Here is a 16903-nt window from a genome sequence, read left to right as displayed (position 1 = left end):
GACTAATAGTTGTCCTGTGGACAGATTCCCCCACCTGAGCTGTAGATCTCTGCAGCTCGTCCAGAGTCACCATGGGCCTCTTGGCTGCATTTCTGATCAGCGCTCTCCTTGTTCGGCCTGTGAGTTTAGGTGGACGGCCTTGTCTTGGTAGGTTTACAGTTGTGCCATACTCCTTCCATTTCTGAATGATGGCTTGAACAGTGCTCCGTGCGATGTTTGAGGCTTGGGAAATCTTTTTGTAGCCTAAGCCTGCTTTAAATTTCTCAGTAACTTTATCCCTGACTTGTCTGCTGTGTTCAAGGTTCAAGGTTCTTTATTTGTCACATGCATAGTTATACAAGTATAACACACAGTGAAATGTAGCCTGACACGCTCCTCGACATGTGCAAAAAACATGTGCAAAAACTTCATGGTGTTGTTGCTCCCAATATTCTCTTAGACAACCTCTGAGGCCGTCGCAGAGCAGCTGTATTTGTACTGACATTAGATCACACACAGGTGCTCTCTGTTTAGTCATTAGCACTCATCAGGCAACGTCTATGTGCAACTGACTGCACTCAGACTAAAGGGGGCTGAATAATTACGAACACCCCACTTTGCAGTTATTTATTTGTAACAAATGTTTGGAATCATGAATGATTTTGTTCCACTTCTCACGTGTGCACCACTTTGTGTTGGTCTTTCACCTGGAATTCCAATAACATTGATTCATGTTTGTGGCTGTAATGTGACAAAATGTGGGAAAGTTCAAGGGGGCCGAATACTTTTGCAAGCCACTGTATGTAAAAAAACAAAAAAACAAACCATTGTTCATTACTACTTACTAATTGTACGATCGCTAGCTTAGCCTGGTTATGTGTAATTTGAACGTTTAAACGAATTACACATTATAGATTTTGGGAACATAACATAAGCCACGTGGACACTGAAGACATCAGAAACTGCTGTAAAATGGAAGAATTCCCACATGTGACCGAAATGGAAGCATTCACAGAACAGAGCAAGATGTAGAAGTAGCTGAGGTCATGAAGCCAGCAACACGTTACATTTGTTAGCAGTTAAGAGAAGGAAAAACATCACTTTACTACACTCCTGTGATCACCACACTGTCCTCCTGGAAAGTTCTAGTTATCAGCTGTTACATGCTGTGGGGCTGTGCTACATCTTAGCAGTTATCTTGGCTGTAGCCACATGGCTACTCTAGAATGAAAGAAAGTCTCTATGCTCCATGTTTTTTAAAACATAGAAACATTTTCCATCAAACTGTTATATTGTTACAGGCTGCCGGGGTGCAACATAGCTAACACAAGCAAAATCTTCATGCTTTTGTTTCAGGCAGACTGGCTCATGTTATTGACACTGGGTACTATTGTTGCACTGCAGACACACAGAGGTAGTTGTGGCAGCTTCTGACCAGTAAATGTCCTGCACAAGTGTTGCAATGACACATTGTGCTATTGTGTAAGCCGTGAGACCAGTTTTCCCGTGATTCACTCGCGTACGTCAGTTTGAAGAGGAAAAGAACTCCACGGGACTCCGATGTGAAAAGATGTAACAAAAAATTTATTCCACAGGTTTTGCATCTTACAGGAGTGGTCAGGTTTAACTTGTCCTCAACAAAATAACCTACTACGGTAGGAAAACCGTGTGGCTCTGTTCTACCCTGCTGCCCCGTATAGCTTATGCCGTGTTAACTCCTTTTCTCTCTCTCTCCCCCCTCCCGCACCGCATGCACTAATTTGCATACATCCGTGATGCCCGGATTTTACTATAAACACGAGTCTTTAAGGCACATGTATTCATGGTACTACGTAACCTAGTTCCACCATAAACATGCATCTATTTCCTAAAATTATTAATTACACAAACAAGCTTAACAACAGCGAAATATAAATACTAAACATATGAACTATCTTAACTTGGCTCCCACATACCGGCCCCTAATTGTGACTCTATTACACAATTACCAAATTACACTTGTGGAGCCAAGGTACACAAACTTCAGTCTCTGCAGTTGATTACTTCAGTCCGATTCCTGCAGAAGGCAAATCTTCGTAATGGGCCTGTCCAGTACACTCGTCTTGGTTTTGATCCTAACCTGCCGCACCATTCCTGCCTTGTCTGAGATAGCATGGATTACTTTCCCTGTAATCCAAGAGTTGCGTGGGGCTGTATCGTCAACAATAAGCACAATGTCTCCAACCAAAAAGTTGCGAGATGGACGGGTCCACCTTTGCCTCTCTTGAAGTTGTGGTAAATATTCCCTTGCCCATCGTTTCCAGAATATTTCCGACATGTATTGCACTTGCCTCCATCTTCTTCTTGCGTAGAGATCTTGCCTGTCGAACAATCCGGGAGGAAGAGATGGTTTGTTCCTGAGCAGCAACAGGTGATTGGGAGTGAGTACTTCCAGATCATTTGGATCACTGGACGCTTTGGTTATTGGCCGACTGTTAATAATGGCCTCCGCCTCACACAGAAGTGTATGCAGGCTCTCTTCATCCAGTGTCTGCAGCCTCAAGGTAACATTTAGGATTTTCTTCACTGACTTGATCAATCTCTCCCAGACCCCTCCATGATGGGGTCCTGAGGGAGGGTTGAACATCCACTGAATGCCTTGTTGTTTTAGGTGGTCTTCAATTTTGGACACATTCCATTCAGCAATGGCTCTTTTAAGTTCACGCTCTGCACCAATGAAGTTAGTTCCATTGTCAGAACGAAGGGTCTTTATCTGGCCTCGTCTGGCTATGAATCGACGGAGAGCATGGATGAAGGAATCTGTGTCCAGCGAGGCTGCCATCTCCAAGTGTATTGCACGAGTGGTTAGGCAGGTGAAAATGACTCCATACCTCTTCACCGTACTTCGACCACGTTTGATCTCGAACGGACCAAAGTAGTCCACTCCGCAGTTAGTAAATGGAGGGTCATCTGGCAGAACTCTGTCTCGGGGTAGGTCGGCCATTTGCTGCTGTCCTGCAACTCCATGCTCACGCCGACAGGCAATACACCTAGCGAGTATTTTTCGTACTGCAGAGTTGGCACCGGGTACCCAAAACTTTGTTCTCAACTTGGAGATAACATGATTGCGACCACTATGAGCCAAGTTCTCATGTATTTCTCTGAGGATAAGCTTCGTGACGTGAAGATCCTTGCTCAGGATTGCTGGCCGCTTAGCCTCCTCGGGTAGTGCTGCTCTGCTGAGTCGCCCTCCGACCCTAAGGATGCCTTGTTCAAGTACTGGACTCAGTTTGAAAAGACTACTAGTCCTCTTCACCCCCTGACCTTTAGAAAGTGCGCTGATCTCCTTAGGAAATGTCTTTCTCTGACAGTAGCGAATGATTGCTTCTTCAGCCTTCGCAAGGTTCTCTACCGTTAGCTTGTTGGTGTCCCCTTGAAACAGGCTGTCCTTGAAACCTTCCATATCCCTCTCGACTTCAGGTTGTGTTTTAACAGCACACAACTCCTTCCTTTTGCGACACAATTGCAGCAGAATGCTCTTGACTTTAAGCATCCATGCCACTGCCCTTTTAAGTTTAAACCAGGATGAGAAGTAGTGCAGGAACTCCAGCACTACATCTTCACATTCCTTGATTGTACTAGCACACACCAGGTTACCCTTTACCTCTGGGTCATCTGTAGTCAGGCCTTCAACTGGGTGCACCTCTTCTGGCCACTCTTCCATGGGTTTGGTGAGAAAATCCGGCCCCTGTAACCATGTGTGGGATTGCATGAAGCTCTCTGCTCGGAGCCCCCTTGATGCAAAGTCGGCAGGATTCAGTGAGGTGTTGATATACCTCCATTGCTCTGGACTGGAGCATTTCAAGATTGCATCCACACGGTTAGCAACAAAGGTACGGAATCTACTTGTTTGATTGCTGATATACTTGAGTACCGTGGTACTATCTGACCAAAATACAGATGGTTGGAGCGGAAGCTGCAATTCAGACGTCAGAACCCTGTCTATGCGTGCTGCCATGGTTGCTGCGGTAAGTTCCATGCGGGGAACTGTAATGGGCTTAAGTGGGGCCACTCTTGCCTTTCCCAACATGAATGCGCAGTGGACTTCGTTACGGCTGTTCCTCTGTAGCAAGTAGCTTACTGTACCGTAGCCCTCTTCACTGGCATCAGCAAAGTGTTGCAGCTGATTGTATACTGACTCTCCAAAGCCCACAGGTTTAAAACATCTTGGAACGCTTATGTTCCCTAGCTGGCGGAGCTGGGTCTTCCACTTGTGCCACTTGTGAGCTAGGTCTGCAGGTATGATGACATCCCAGCCAATCTTTCTCCTGCAAAGCTCTTGCAGAATCTTCTTTGCTTGAAGCGTGACTGGTGACAAGATACCCAGTGGGTCGTAGACAGAACTCACAGTGGACAGAAGGTTCCTCCGAGTGGATGCCTTGTCTGGCATTACAATCTTGAACCTGAAGCTGTCAGATTGAATACACCATTGGACTCCCAGCGCTCTCTCAATGGGGAGTGTGTCCTGATCCAGATCGAGATCTTTAACCTCCGATGCCCTTTCTTCTTCTGGAATAGCAGACAGAACTGCTCTGCTATTGCTTATCCATTTTGTGAGCCTGAATCCACCCCTCTGACATACAGCTCTAAGAGTGTGGTATAACTGTATGGCTTCCTCTTCTGAGCTCACAGCCTTCAAACAGTCGTCCACATAGAAGTTGTGCAGGACTGTGTCAACCGCTTGGCTGTTGGCTGGATCTCGGTTGTCTTCAGCACATTTGCGCAGAGCAAAGCTGGCGCAGCTTGGTGACGAAGTTGCACCAAAAATGTGAACCACCATCTTGTACTCCACCATATTCTGAGTAATGTCACCAGATGTCCACCACAGGAACCGAAGAAGGTCAGAATCCTCATCAGGCACCTTTACTTGGTGGAACATTGCTTCCACATCTGCCATGATGACCACTTCCTCTTGTCTGAACCGGATAATTACCCCAAGAAGGGTACTGGTAAGATTTGGTCCTTGTAACAGCTGATCATTTAAGGTGGTGCCTTTGTACGATGCTCCACAGTCAAAGACCACTCGAAGCTTGTGTTTCTTGGGATGGTAAACTCCGTGGTGCGGTAGGTACCAAACTTTTCCATCGTCACGATCAAGGTCCTGTTCTGGCACTTTCACTGCGTAACCGTTGGTTATGACGTTACTCATGAAAGCCGAGTACTCTGCATGGAATGAAGTATTCCTCTCCAACTTCCGCTTTAGGTGTAACGCACGTTGCTCAGCCACTTTGCGGTTGTTGGGCATCTTAATGCGCTTGTTCCGCAATGGCAGAGCGATGCTGTAGTGTCCGTCCACATTAGTAGCTGACTCTGTCGCTATCTCCAGAAACTGCAAATCCTCTCTTGACATTTCCTGTTTCTCGTTTCTTTCACGCTCAGGGAAGTCACTTTTAAACTGCTGGTCCCAGAGTTCATCCAGTTTGCTAACTGATATTCGGTTTGCTGCAACCTGAATCAGTCCGCATGGTGCCTTTTGTGAACTGCTTCCTTGGAGGGGTTCGCTGATGGTCCAACCGAGCCTTGTCTTCACAGCATATGGACCACCATTCTCGCTGGCTATAACTTGCCAAGGTTCAACAGCTTTAGGTGCATTAGCCTCGATTAGCAGTCCAATCTTTGCTTCAATCCTAGGTATAGACACCTGCTGAAGATAGGTCCACCTGTTCACGTAGTCTTGAGAAGGAGCATTGTCGGCAGAAGCAGGAATGTCACTGTGACTGTACATTTCTGGCAACTCAAAGAAGTCATTGCTGTCTAAGCTGCTTATTTCCAACCCAGACACAATGTGGCTACTGACGACCTTTTCCTCTCCCATTGTTTTCAGCAAAATCTTTGTCTTTCTGCCAGACAAGTTAAGCTCATGCATTAACTCTTCAGTACAAAAGCAGGCAGTACTGCCAGGGTCCAGAAAAGCATAAGTGTGTGTCACCTTTTGTCCTCTTTTAGGTTTCACTTGTACTGGAACTATTGCCAAAATGTGCTCTGTTTTCTCTGCAGCGTGAGCAGGTGCCTCCATTTCAACAAATCCATTCACGATTGACTCTGTTTGGTCTTCTCTTTCTAATGATTCCACTTCAGAAGCTACCCTTTTGCTTGTAGCACTGGGCTTAGTCTTCATGTGTAACACTGTGGGGTGCAGTTGTGCACAAACCTGACAACTTGCCTTTTCTTGGCACGAACCACTCATGTGTCCCTGCTTAAGACAGCTGAAGCATAGTCCTTTAGTTCGCATGAAGTCAATCTTTTCCTTATGAAGTGACTTCTTCATCCTCTTGCACTGTTCCATGGTGTGCTCTTCACCACGACAGAAAAGACAGGGTTTGGAAAATGCACACACCTGCTTCCCGCTGACCTTGTTCCTTTCTTTAGAGGGTACGTCCTGTGTAGTGGTGATAGTTGCAGCTGCAGTGAATCCTTTTCTGTTTCCACTTCTCCTTTGCAACCTCTCATCCACTTGCCCTCTAACTTGGACCTTTAATGTGCTGTCCTTTATATCACCGAACAATGGATGCAAAACTTCTTTGGCCTGCTTATTGACAAACTCCACCAGATCTGCAAATGTGACTCTGCGTTTTGCCTTGTCTAAGACCCCACAAGCATATGTTCTCCACCTTTCTCTCAGCTTGTACGGAAGCTTGGAAACGATAGCACGCATGTTGGCCGTGTTATCCAACTCCTCCATGTACTCCACATCCATCATTGCATTACGACATCCAGTAAGATAGAGGCCGAAAGCATGCAGAGCCTCTCCATCATCTGACTTGATGGTTGGCCAGTTAAGAGCCTTGTGAATGTATGCCACTGATATCTTGTAGGCATTTCCAAAGTGCTCTTCCAACAGTCTCTTAGCCGTTTGATATCCATGTGTAGGTTCCATATGAAGACAACTCCGTATCAATTCTCGTGGTTGCCCACTTGTGTATTGTTCCATGTAGTACAATCGATCCTTGTCGCTCTCTGTTCTGTCCTCCACACCATGTTCAAAAGCTCGCATGAACAGCCGATACTCTAATGGGTCCCCTTTAAACACAGAAATGTTCTGCGGGGGCAACGTAGCTAACTTCTGTTGCTTAGTTAGCGCTTCGACCACATCCTGTAGAGCACTTGGTGTCTGCGATGGCTGGGAGGTAACAGTGTGTGTTTGCTGTGCGTTTTGGAGAATGTTCTTCTTCTGCGCTTGTCTTTCTCGTGTGGGGGATGGGCTATTTGACTGCTGTGAAGTAAATAAATCTCCAACCTTATGTGATGCCACGTAGGAGTTCATTCCATCCCGAGTGGATACGCGACTGGATGCCTTGGATGCACGACTTTCGTATTCCGATAAGATCTTGATCTTTGCCTCATTTGCTGCAAGAGCTGTTTGTATTTCTAGCTCCTCCTTTTCAGCTTGGAGCTTAGCCTCCCTTTCCTCCAGCAAGCGTTTCTGTCTTAAAGACGATGCCTTAATCAATAAGGTAGCTCGCTCCACCTCTGCCTTCATGCGTGTGGACGACACCGATGACGAAGCGCAGGAGCCGCGTTCTGACAATGCCTTATCACTGCGTTTTGAGACAGATGCATTAGATATGCTGTCAGATGGATCCACATCTTCATTGCATTTTTCAGCCTCCACAGCGCGCATGGCCATCTTGTCAATCCAAGCCGAAGCTGTCTCAGCAAAAGCCTTAAAGGAATCAGCCTTAGGTTCAAACCAATTTTCCTGGTCTTTAGTTAAATCCTCCTCCGGCATTTGCTGGAGCACCTCTTTAACATTTGTGTTCAAACCACAAAACTCTCCAAACCGCTCATTAAAATCCTTCATTAACTGTGTTACTTCTGTTAGGCTGGTATCACATTCATTTTCCATCAGCTGGCGCACTTGTTTCACTGTGCCTGTTAATTTGGCTAGCTTGGCCTTCCGTAAATTGATAATACGTTGCAGCCTTTCCTCCATAGGTTTAGGTGTGATTTTCACCGCCCTAGCTTCCAATTCTGCTACTGTGTCTTCTTCTTCGTTGTTCATGCTATTAATTTCCCGAATAGCAACACCAAAATCCTTATTTTACCATCCAAAAATCATGCAGGTTGGCTACCACACAGTTCAGCATCCACCATGACTCAGCAATTTTTCCTCGTGAATTAGCTCCACTTACTCACGTTTGTTGTCGCTGCAGCAGCTCGGGTTTTTTCCTTCTTTAGTCGCGTCAATTACTCCACAACGAGCGGGTTTTCCTACAAAATGTGTAAGCCGTGAGACCAGTTTTCCCGTGATTCACTCGCGTACGTCAGTTTGAAGAGGAAAAGAACTCCACGGGACTCCGATGTGAAAAGATGTAACAAAAAATTTATTCCACAGGTTTTGCATCTTACAGGAGTGGTCAGGTTTAACTTGTCCTCAACAAAATAACCTACTACGGTAGGAAAACCGTGTGGCTCTGTTCTACCCTGCTGCCCCGTATAGCTTATGCCGTGTTAACTCCTTTTCTCTCTCTCTCCCCCCTCCCGCACCGCATGCACTAATTTGCATACATCCGTGATGCCCGGATTTTACTATAAACACGAGTCTTTAAGGCACATGTATTCATGGTACTACGTAACCTAGTTCCACCATAAACATGCATCTATTTCCTAAAATTATTAATTACACAAACAAGCTTAACAACAGCGAAATATAAATACTAAACATATGAACTATCTTAACTTGGCTCCCACAGCTATAATAAAAAACTACTTCATATCTGAAGGACTTCTGTGTTTAAGATTCACACTACAGCTTAGTGCAACGACAAGGCAGAACATGTAACAATATTATTACAGGGAAATATTAAATTCCAAGTAGAACCTGGTGTTCTTTGTAGGTATCTATGCAGTGTGGTGAGATACAATAAACACACCCAGACAAATCCTGGCATCCCCACGATACTCTGAGCATTGCTTGATTGCTGTCCATCTTCCAGGCCAGGCTGTGTTAGCTACTATCAGCTTACAGTCTGGTTGCTTTGCTAATTAGCTGCTCACCTCACCAACAGACAGTAACATTTTCTGCTGTCAAAAGTATTTTGTAGGGACAAATATACAAATAAACAGCCCATCCCCCCCTGCTTGGAGTATAGACTCAGTATCTCGACTCCAACCTCTGTCGCTGCAACATTGGTGTTACAGAGGAATATAGTCAGTAAACTGTGTTCAATCAAACAAAGTGCAGCAACATATTGCTGACATAGACTATATTTGCTGTGTCAATAAGCTATGTTAATGCCTCGTCAGTGCTACATCTTTTCAGTGTCTCTCCAGTCAGATCGTGCAGACAGAGAAAAGGCGTTGGTGAAACAGAGGTGTGCGACATCATCCCGAGGTCTTGCTCAGGAAAAAGCTACATTAAATCTGTGTGGGTAGTACTAAGAAACAGAGAAACAATCGCTTCCCAATATGCAAACACCTACCACTACCCACACAGAGGATATACATCGGCAATATATTGGTGTGCTAAATAGGTAGCGTTAGTAGGTAGTTGAGTGGTAGTCAGCAGAGCTTCAGGGCCGTCCATAGTCCTTCATTTAGCTCTTTCAGCCGTTTATTAAAGTCTTCATCAGGAGTGGCAGAGGAGTTTCTTATAAAAAAAATAAGGGCCAGAGCTCTGCTTCCTCACAAAGATGCACCTCAGAAAGAAGACTTACACCAGATCAGGTTCCCTTCAGTTCACACAAGACCATCAGGGTGTCTGATCTGGAATCAAAGGTCTTTCCTCTGACACAAACTTGCCCAAAGCACTTAATCATTTCAAGAGTCTGTTCAGTTTGGAAATCTCGTTCTTTATGATCACCTTGTTTAATTTTCCCAAGATTTTACGCCTGATGCCCTTCCTGACGCAACCCTCCTCATTTATCTGAGCTGACTCGTGGTTCTCATGGGTGGGTTAAAAAGAGACATGCAGATGGACAGATGGCAGCAATTTTTTCAAAAAGGATAGAAATGGCTTTGTTGAAAACATACTTTAAGAAGAGGGAGGAACATAGGATGACCTATAAGAGTGGATAACGGTGCATACAGGTGGACAGAAGGTGCAATCTCAAAGAGACAGGAGACTGCAAGCTGCTGTCAGGCAACAATGTAGTTAGTCAGCATCAGATAGTAGTCTGTAGGATAACTCTGGACATGAAGAAGAGAAAGTAAGTGAAGGCTGAGGCAAAGATTAAATGGTGAAAGGTTGTAATAGAGTTCAGCGAGGACACTAGTCAGCACGCTGCACAGCAGCACCTGCAGAATATGGTCATTCTTCAGCTGTTGCCAGAGAAATCCTGGGGATCCCCACAATGCTTTGTGTTGACTTAAAACAGAAAATATTTTTAGCATTCACACACCACTGAATGCACCAGAGAGCAACATGCGGTTAGTATTGTGCCCGAGGATATTTGGTACGCAGAACAGAGCAGCCAGGAATCGAACCACCAACCTCCTGATCAGTAGGTGACCTGTTCTAACACCCGAGCTACACCATTTATTTTCTTAATCATATGAGCTGATCTGATATCAGTCTGGGTGGAGTCCTTTTTTCTCCCCGTCTTTCCTCATATTGTGTATTTCCATTGTTCTACCTCTCCGACCCGTCTTCCCTATGTGATGTTTGTGTAATGTATGTATGTTCGGAAGGGTAAGATGGCGCTGGTTGCCAGCAGCCTTAACCCAATTTCCTTCAGGATCAGTAAAGTATTATCAATCAATCAGTATGTCGTTATGTCAGCTCAGCTCTCCAGTATTTCATTTGGGCACCGGGTATTCTGTCCGAGCTGTAATTGATTGGTGATGTCATCCCCACATCATCTTCCCACCAATATAGAAGTGTGTGTTTGTGTTTCTTTGTGTCTACAGAGGCAGAATGGTCAAACTGGTTTGACAGGGATGATGAAAGGGGATCTGGAGACTGGGAGAAATTGTCTGATCTGCATAAAGCCTATCCAGACCGCCTATGTAGCAGCCCGCTGGACATTCAGGTAAAGATATTCTTAGAGAACAACACAACCTAACTTACAATAAGTGACACTTTCATTAGGAGTAAGACAATGCAATTAAGCATCAATACGCTCAAGAAAAAGAGGAATCTAAATGAAATGAGTTTATCTTTCACAGAAAATACTAAGAAATAAATTCAGTGTGTATTTCACGATCCAACGTTGGTTCCTAAAAGTTCAATTTAAAATATTACTACTGTCCCTAATTAAAAGTTCTCACTATTAATGTGTTAATGACTCCATCCTTGCATCTATGCTTGGATGTGTGCGTTAATGTTAACTTGCTGAACTTTACTGCAGTGCATCCAAAAAGTATTCACTCGTTCCACATTTTGTCACGTTACAACCTCCAAGTGGATGGAATTAATATTTCATGTCAAAATTCTACATATGTGACATAATAAAAAATTGAAATACAACACGTGCATAAGTATTGCGTCCAGCTTCCACTGGTGATCTGTTGCAGCCATCTGATCATCTGTCAGATGTCTGCAAACTGATTGGAGTCCACCTGTGGTCAGCTCAGTGGGTTGGCCATGATTCAGAAAGGCACTCACAAAAGCTGAACTTTTTGGAAGGTTTGATTCCTTCGAGTCACTGAACAAACTGCTCCACACTTCTAAAGCATACCAGCTCCTTCAACCGTGCTGCCGTAGAGAATCCATCTGGAAATCATTCCTACCGTTGATATAAAGCCGTATAATAACTCTCTATTCTGTGACAGGTGAACACACCTGTCAGGCAGAAGATCCCAAACATATTTTTGTATTATACCCTCACGCAGCTGTTTTTCTTACATTTATTGTGTAGATATTATTTATGAATGCAAATTTCACTTCAGCAAGAAATATAACCCCCAGCTGTGCACCAGTCACACCAATCATATTAAGGCATATTATGTGGTTAGTATTGTAAATCACTGGTCTGACTTCACATGCATACTTGAGTAACATCCTAGTCTTAACCCATAGAGTTAACCATTATATCTGCACATTAATCTTTAATAGCTTCAACTCTTCTGCGAGGCTTTCCACAAGGTCTGTGAGTGTTGGAGAATTTTCGATCATTCTTCCAAAAGTGCATTTGTGAGGTCAGACTGACGTTGGCCTGGCTCACAGTCACCGTTCTAATTCATCCCAAAGGTCTTGAGTCATGCTCATCAGGTAAACATATCCTCAAATCAGATTCTGTTCATCTGGATGTGGTGTTGTTTTAATGGCCACGTGAAGACAATCAACTTTCTGGGCTGAGGTCAGAACTTTGTGCAGGCCAGTCACGTTCTTCCACACCAAACTCACTCATCCATGCTTGCTTTGTGCACTGGTGTCCGGTCATGTTGGAACAGGAAGAGGCCATCCCTAAAGCTGTTCCCACAAATTTGGGAGAAAAAAAAATGTCCAAAATGTCTTGTTACGCTAAATCGTTTAGAGTTTCTTTCATTGGATCTACGTTTGGATGTCTGTAGGGACTGACTCTGCAGAAAGTTGGTGACCTCTGTGCACCATGCACCTCAGCATCCGCTGACTCCACTCTGTGAGTTTATGGGTCCTACCACTTTGTTTCTGAGTTGCTGTTCTTCCTTTAATTTAATTGAATGTGCTTAGATTTTTAATATTAATGTATGTTTGCCCATTGTGATCACGAGTATTGTTAAAAAAACAACTGTTAATCATAGTGGTGAGTGGTGTAAATCACCATAAAACCATAAAACAAACAGGAGGCTGAGCTATCACAAAGCAGCTTTTATTTAGTTGTCTGGTAATAGTTTGTGATTTGTTTAGCCTTTTAGTTTGAACTAGGGATGGTCTTTAATTGCATTGCTCATGGCTCTAAAATCGGAGCAAAGAGCTGGCCCCAGGAAACAAAATGAAACAAAGAAATGTGCTGTCCTATTCTGCAGTTTCTGAATTCCCTAAGAAGTGTAGAAATCTCTGTGCGACCTTCATACATTTTATACAGTCAGCTTGCTGTTGATATAATTCACCAATAATACTAGATCATCACTGACTGAAAAGGCATTTTATGCATCTCTTTGTAACCATCTTCCTCTTTCACGTTTACAAGGTCACAAGCTTAGATCTGTCACTGAACAGTCAATTTTCTTCAATAGAAGTAATTCTGCTTATATACAGGTTCACTGTCAGCTTGTACTACGCTTTAGATGATTTACAGTAACCCTGACATTATCTTGTACCATATCTTGATCTTCTTTTAGCTTCTCCCTTTAGGCGACACCACAGCATATCATCTGCCTCTGTCTTATCCAATCGCTGGCATTCTCCTCTGTCATGCCGACCCTCTTCATCTCCTCCTTCACTACATCGATTAAACTTCTCGGAAGTGTTCCTCTTTTCTCGCTGCCTGGCAGCTCCATCATCAATGTCCTTTGCCCATTATATCCACTGTCCCACTGCACAAGTCCAAACCATCACAGTCGTGTCTCTAACTTTGTCTCCAAACCGCTCAATTTGAGCTGCTGCTTTTAATCTTGTCGATCCTGGTCACTCTCAAAGGAATTGTTTGCAAATTCAAGTCTGCCACCACCAGCTCAGCCTCCAGTCTTTTTGTCAGTACTACTGTCTCCAAACCAGACATCATAGCAAGGATACCATCTTTCACTCTTGCTGCTATCCCTCTGTCACAAATCACCCCTGACACTCATCTCGACCCACTCCACCTTTTGGATGGCATGTATTTAAACTCATCTACCTTCGCTACCTCTTACCCCTTGCTTTTCCACTGTTACACCTCACTCTCATTCACACGCATGTATCTGTCTCGCTTCGGCTGAGTTTCATTCCTCTTCTCCCTACAGCATATCTCAACCTCTCCACTTGCTCCCTAGTCTCATTACACATCACAATATCATCTGCAAACACCGCAACCTACGGAGACTCCAGCCTGACCTCATCTGTCAGCCTCTCCATCAGTATTGCAAACAGGAAGGAGATCGCAGCTGATTCCTGATATGATCCCCTCCTCACCTTGAAGTCATCTGTCACTTCTTTTGCACGCCTTAAAAGTGTCTCACTGTCCTGCACCACCCTCACATACTTTTGTGCCACTTCTGACTCCCTTATGCAGTACAAAAGTTTCTCTCTGAGCACAATACCATATGCTTTCTCTCGATCCACAAGACACAGTGCAACTGCTTTAACTCCTTCTGACCTTCTCTACACTTCTGCATCAGCACTCTCAAAGTAAACATCTAGTAGTAGTAGTAGTGGCCTGGAGCCATACTGCTGCTTGCTGATCTTTTCATGTATCCTTAACCTGCATGTCATGTGACTTTTCCATGTTATGTAATGTGATGTTTGTGTATTGCATGTACGGTCTAGGTATCTATCTTAATTTCCCCTTGGGGATAAATAAAGTCTCTCTGACTCTGACCTACATCATTAGCCCCCCAAGCCCAGGGGTTTTCTTTTTAAGGTTTAAGTCTTTATTGTCCAAAGAAAACTTTGGACTCTATGGATAAAACAAGGGAAATTTAAAATAAAATCTTTCTCTAATACTAGATCAAAATAACTCTGTTACACTTAAAACACTGCAAAAGGAAATCAACCTCCTCACTGGATGTGCCACAAACTGTAACCTTTCAAATATAATGGCAAGTTTCATTTCAATAACAGATGAAGCCTGATTTTGTGACTAAAATAAAACCATGCTAGTAAATTGCCCCCTGGAGGATAGCCCAAAAACCTTGTAGCAATGCTAAAGTCAGGTTAAAAGTGTCTCAGTGAAGAGTCACTACACCGGGGTCAGCTGAGGCTGCTCCTGTGAGCAGTTGTCTTTGGCCAGTTGGACGAACAGATCTGTCCTCAGTCAAACATGGCTGCAACATGAGTGTACTGCTGGGACATGTCACAGCCAGCTGTTAGCTTTCCATGTGATGCCAGGCCTGCAGTTCTGGCATGCTGATTACAACAACCATACTACCAGTTCCCTTATGTCTCTTTTGTTCCTTTGCTGAATTGAACTTAAAAAAAAAAAAATTAGTTTTAGGTTTTCTGGCTTTCTTTCTTATGAGGGGCTTTAAATGATGAAGATTTAGAGAGCCCGCGTGCCTCTGAACAGGTTCACGGAAAAAATGACAACGTCTGTGTCATGGTCGGCTGTGTGGCAGGCAGGAGTGGTGGACCCAAAATGCAGGACTCTTAGGAAACGAGGTTTCAACTGAAAATGCAGCTTTATTGCTGGAACAAAACTTCAACATAAAATAAAACTCACAAAAGCAAACAAAACTCTAAACTGAGATGCAGGACTGGAAATCAACACACAGCAAGTGAGGGTGAACAGCCGTTAACGACACAACGCTGACACAAAGACACACTGGGCTTAAATACACTGAGGGAGTCATCAAGGAATTAGAGACAGAAGGGGGACACAGCTGGGAGAAATAAGACCTAATGAGACAGGGAGGGCAAAGCCGGAACACTGACATCAGACAGGAACAAGAACCTTCAAAGTAAAACAGGAAACAAAACACACTTTACTAAGACACGGACTAGACAGAGAGAGACAGACTTGACACTGACCAAAGTCTACTAAATAATCATCATAATCAAAACAGTATCACTGATAAATCAAATCATAAATCATAATCTAGAAAAACACCAAAGCATGAAAAACAGAAAGCTGGGTCAACATGACCCAGAACCGTGACAGTCTGTTTTCCTAAGTTTGCCGTTCTCATTCTAAAACAGCAGGATCTCTAGTTCTAGCAGCCAACTGGTGTTCTTCCAGTATGTTGTGTAATTTGGGTCAAATTTGTTTTGGATTATCTGACACATCCCGAAGGTATGTGAAGAGGCTCAGTGCCAGATGCTAAATGTCTATACTTTCCTCTCGCTTTAGTGGTCACAGCACAGTTTGCTGAGTTTAAGAGGTCACAGTTTTATTATTGCCCCTGTTGGAAAGTTTAATCAGAAGCAGGGATTTACAGCAATTGAAACGGTCAAGCAAAGGTTACCACATAAATTTATAGATTATCATTAAATAACTGAAACCGCATATGAAAACAAGGAGAGTTGGCAGTTTGTGCTACGCTGGCCTTTCCGCTGTGTTGTTCCATGCTGCTGCACCACTTTCCCCAGCATTGCTGTTGGGCCCCAGTACCTTATCAGTAGGCTAAAATAATTAAGTAAGGTGCATGCTATTCTTTCTGTGACAGCTGTTTGAAAATGAATGAGGTTAGAGTTCCAAAAATGAAATTCCTGCTGTTTGCCAATAACATAAGCCAGCCAGCAGACAAATTTCAGATGTAGTTTATGAAAACAAACACGTTTAGAAGCCACCCAATAAAAGAAAATGTCCTATTGCCAAGTCACCAGACATTTCTCTGTCTTTTTCTCTCAAGCTGTGAGCAAGCATGTTGCCCAACATTTTGAGACGGTCCTCTTGAGGACAGTTGACAGCTGGAATAAAACCAACAGTGTGTCGCAAAATGTAAAAATAGCACTTTTTATCCACGTGTCTCTCATGTTTCCACTGTCCAGGCTGAAACCCATGACGGCATTCCATCCAACCAGACGGGAGATGTGATCCACAAGAAACACAAGGACTATGGCTTTGTCTGTCTCAACAAAGACCAGACTCATGGCCTGTGTCACAACTACAGGGTCCGCTTCCTCTGTGGAAAACTAGGTATAATCATTTGACTGTGTATATTGTGTTTATACCTTTAAGCGTAGCACGAGTATATATTTTCCACTCGTAGACTTCTTCTCACAGTACACCATACCCCTGCATTTTTGCCCTGTTTCCCTTCCTTAAGAATGGCTTCTTGACAGCCACTGACATCATTTCTGACGAGGCTTTGATAAACTGATGGTCCAGACATAGCTCGCAGGTCCTGCATCAGGTCTTTTCTTATTTCTTAAGAACACGAATTTCAG

General features: G+C 43.9%; 1 protein-coding gene across 3 annotated transcripts in view; it reads left to right on the top strand.

The window, feature by feature from the left end:
- cemip (cell migration inducing hyaluronidase 1) overlaps positions 1-16903 on the top strand; it is a 155570-nt gene that overhangs the window by 72504 nt on the left and 66163 nt on the right. For all 3 annotated transcript variants that reach the window (XM_085278589.1, XM_085278576.1, XM_085278582.1), the window contains exons 9-10: positions 10867-10988; positions 16505-16652. In XM_085278589.1, the coding sequence (XP_085134715.1) occupies positions 10867-10988; positions 16505-16652 (270 nt within the window). The remainder of the gene's footprint in view (positions 1-10866; positions 10989-16504; positions 16653-16903) is intronic.

The sequence above is a fragment of the Mchenga conophoros genome, linkage group LG1, assembly GCF_057382185.1.
Source record: "Mchenga conophoros isolate Kocher_MC1m ecotype Shallow Benthic linkage group LG1, M_conophoros_male_GT1.1, whole genome shotgun sequence".
Classification (NCBI taxonomy): Eukaryota; Metazoa; Chordata; class Actinopteri; order Cichliformes; family Cichlidae; genus Mchenga; species Mchenga conophoros.
Note: the sequence above shows the minus strand (reverse complement) of the source record. Positions and strands in the feature narration are given on the sequence as shown.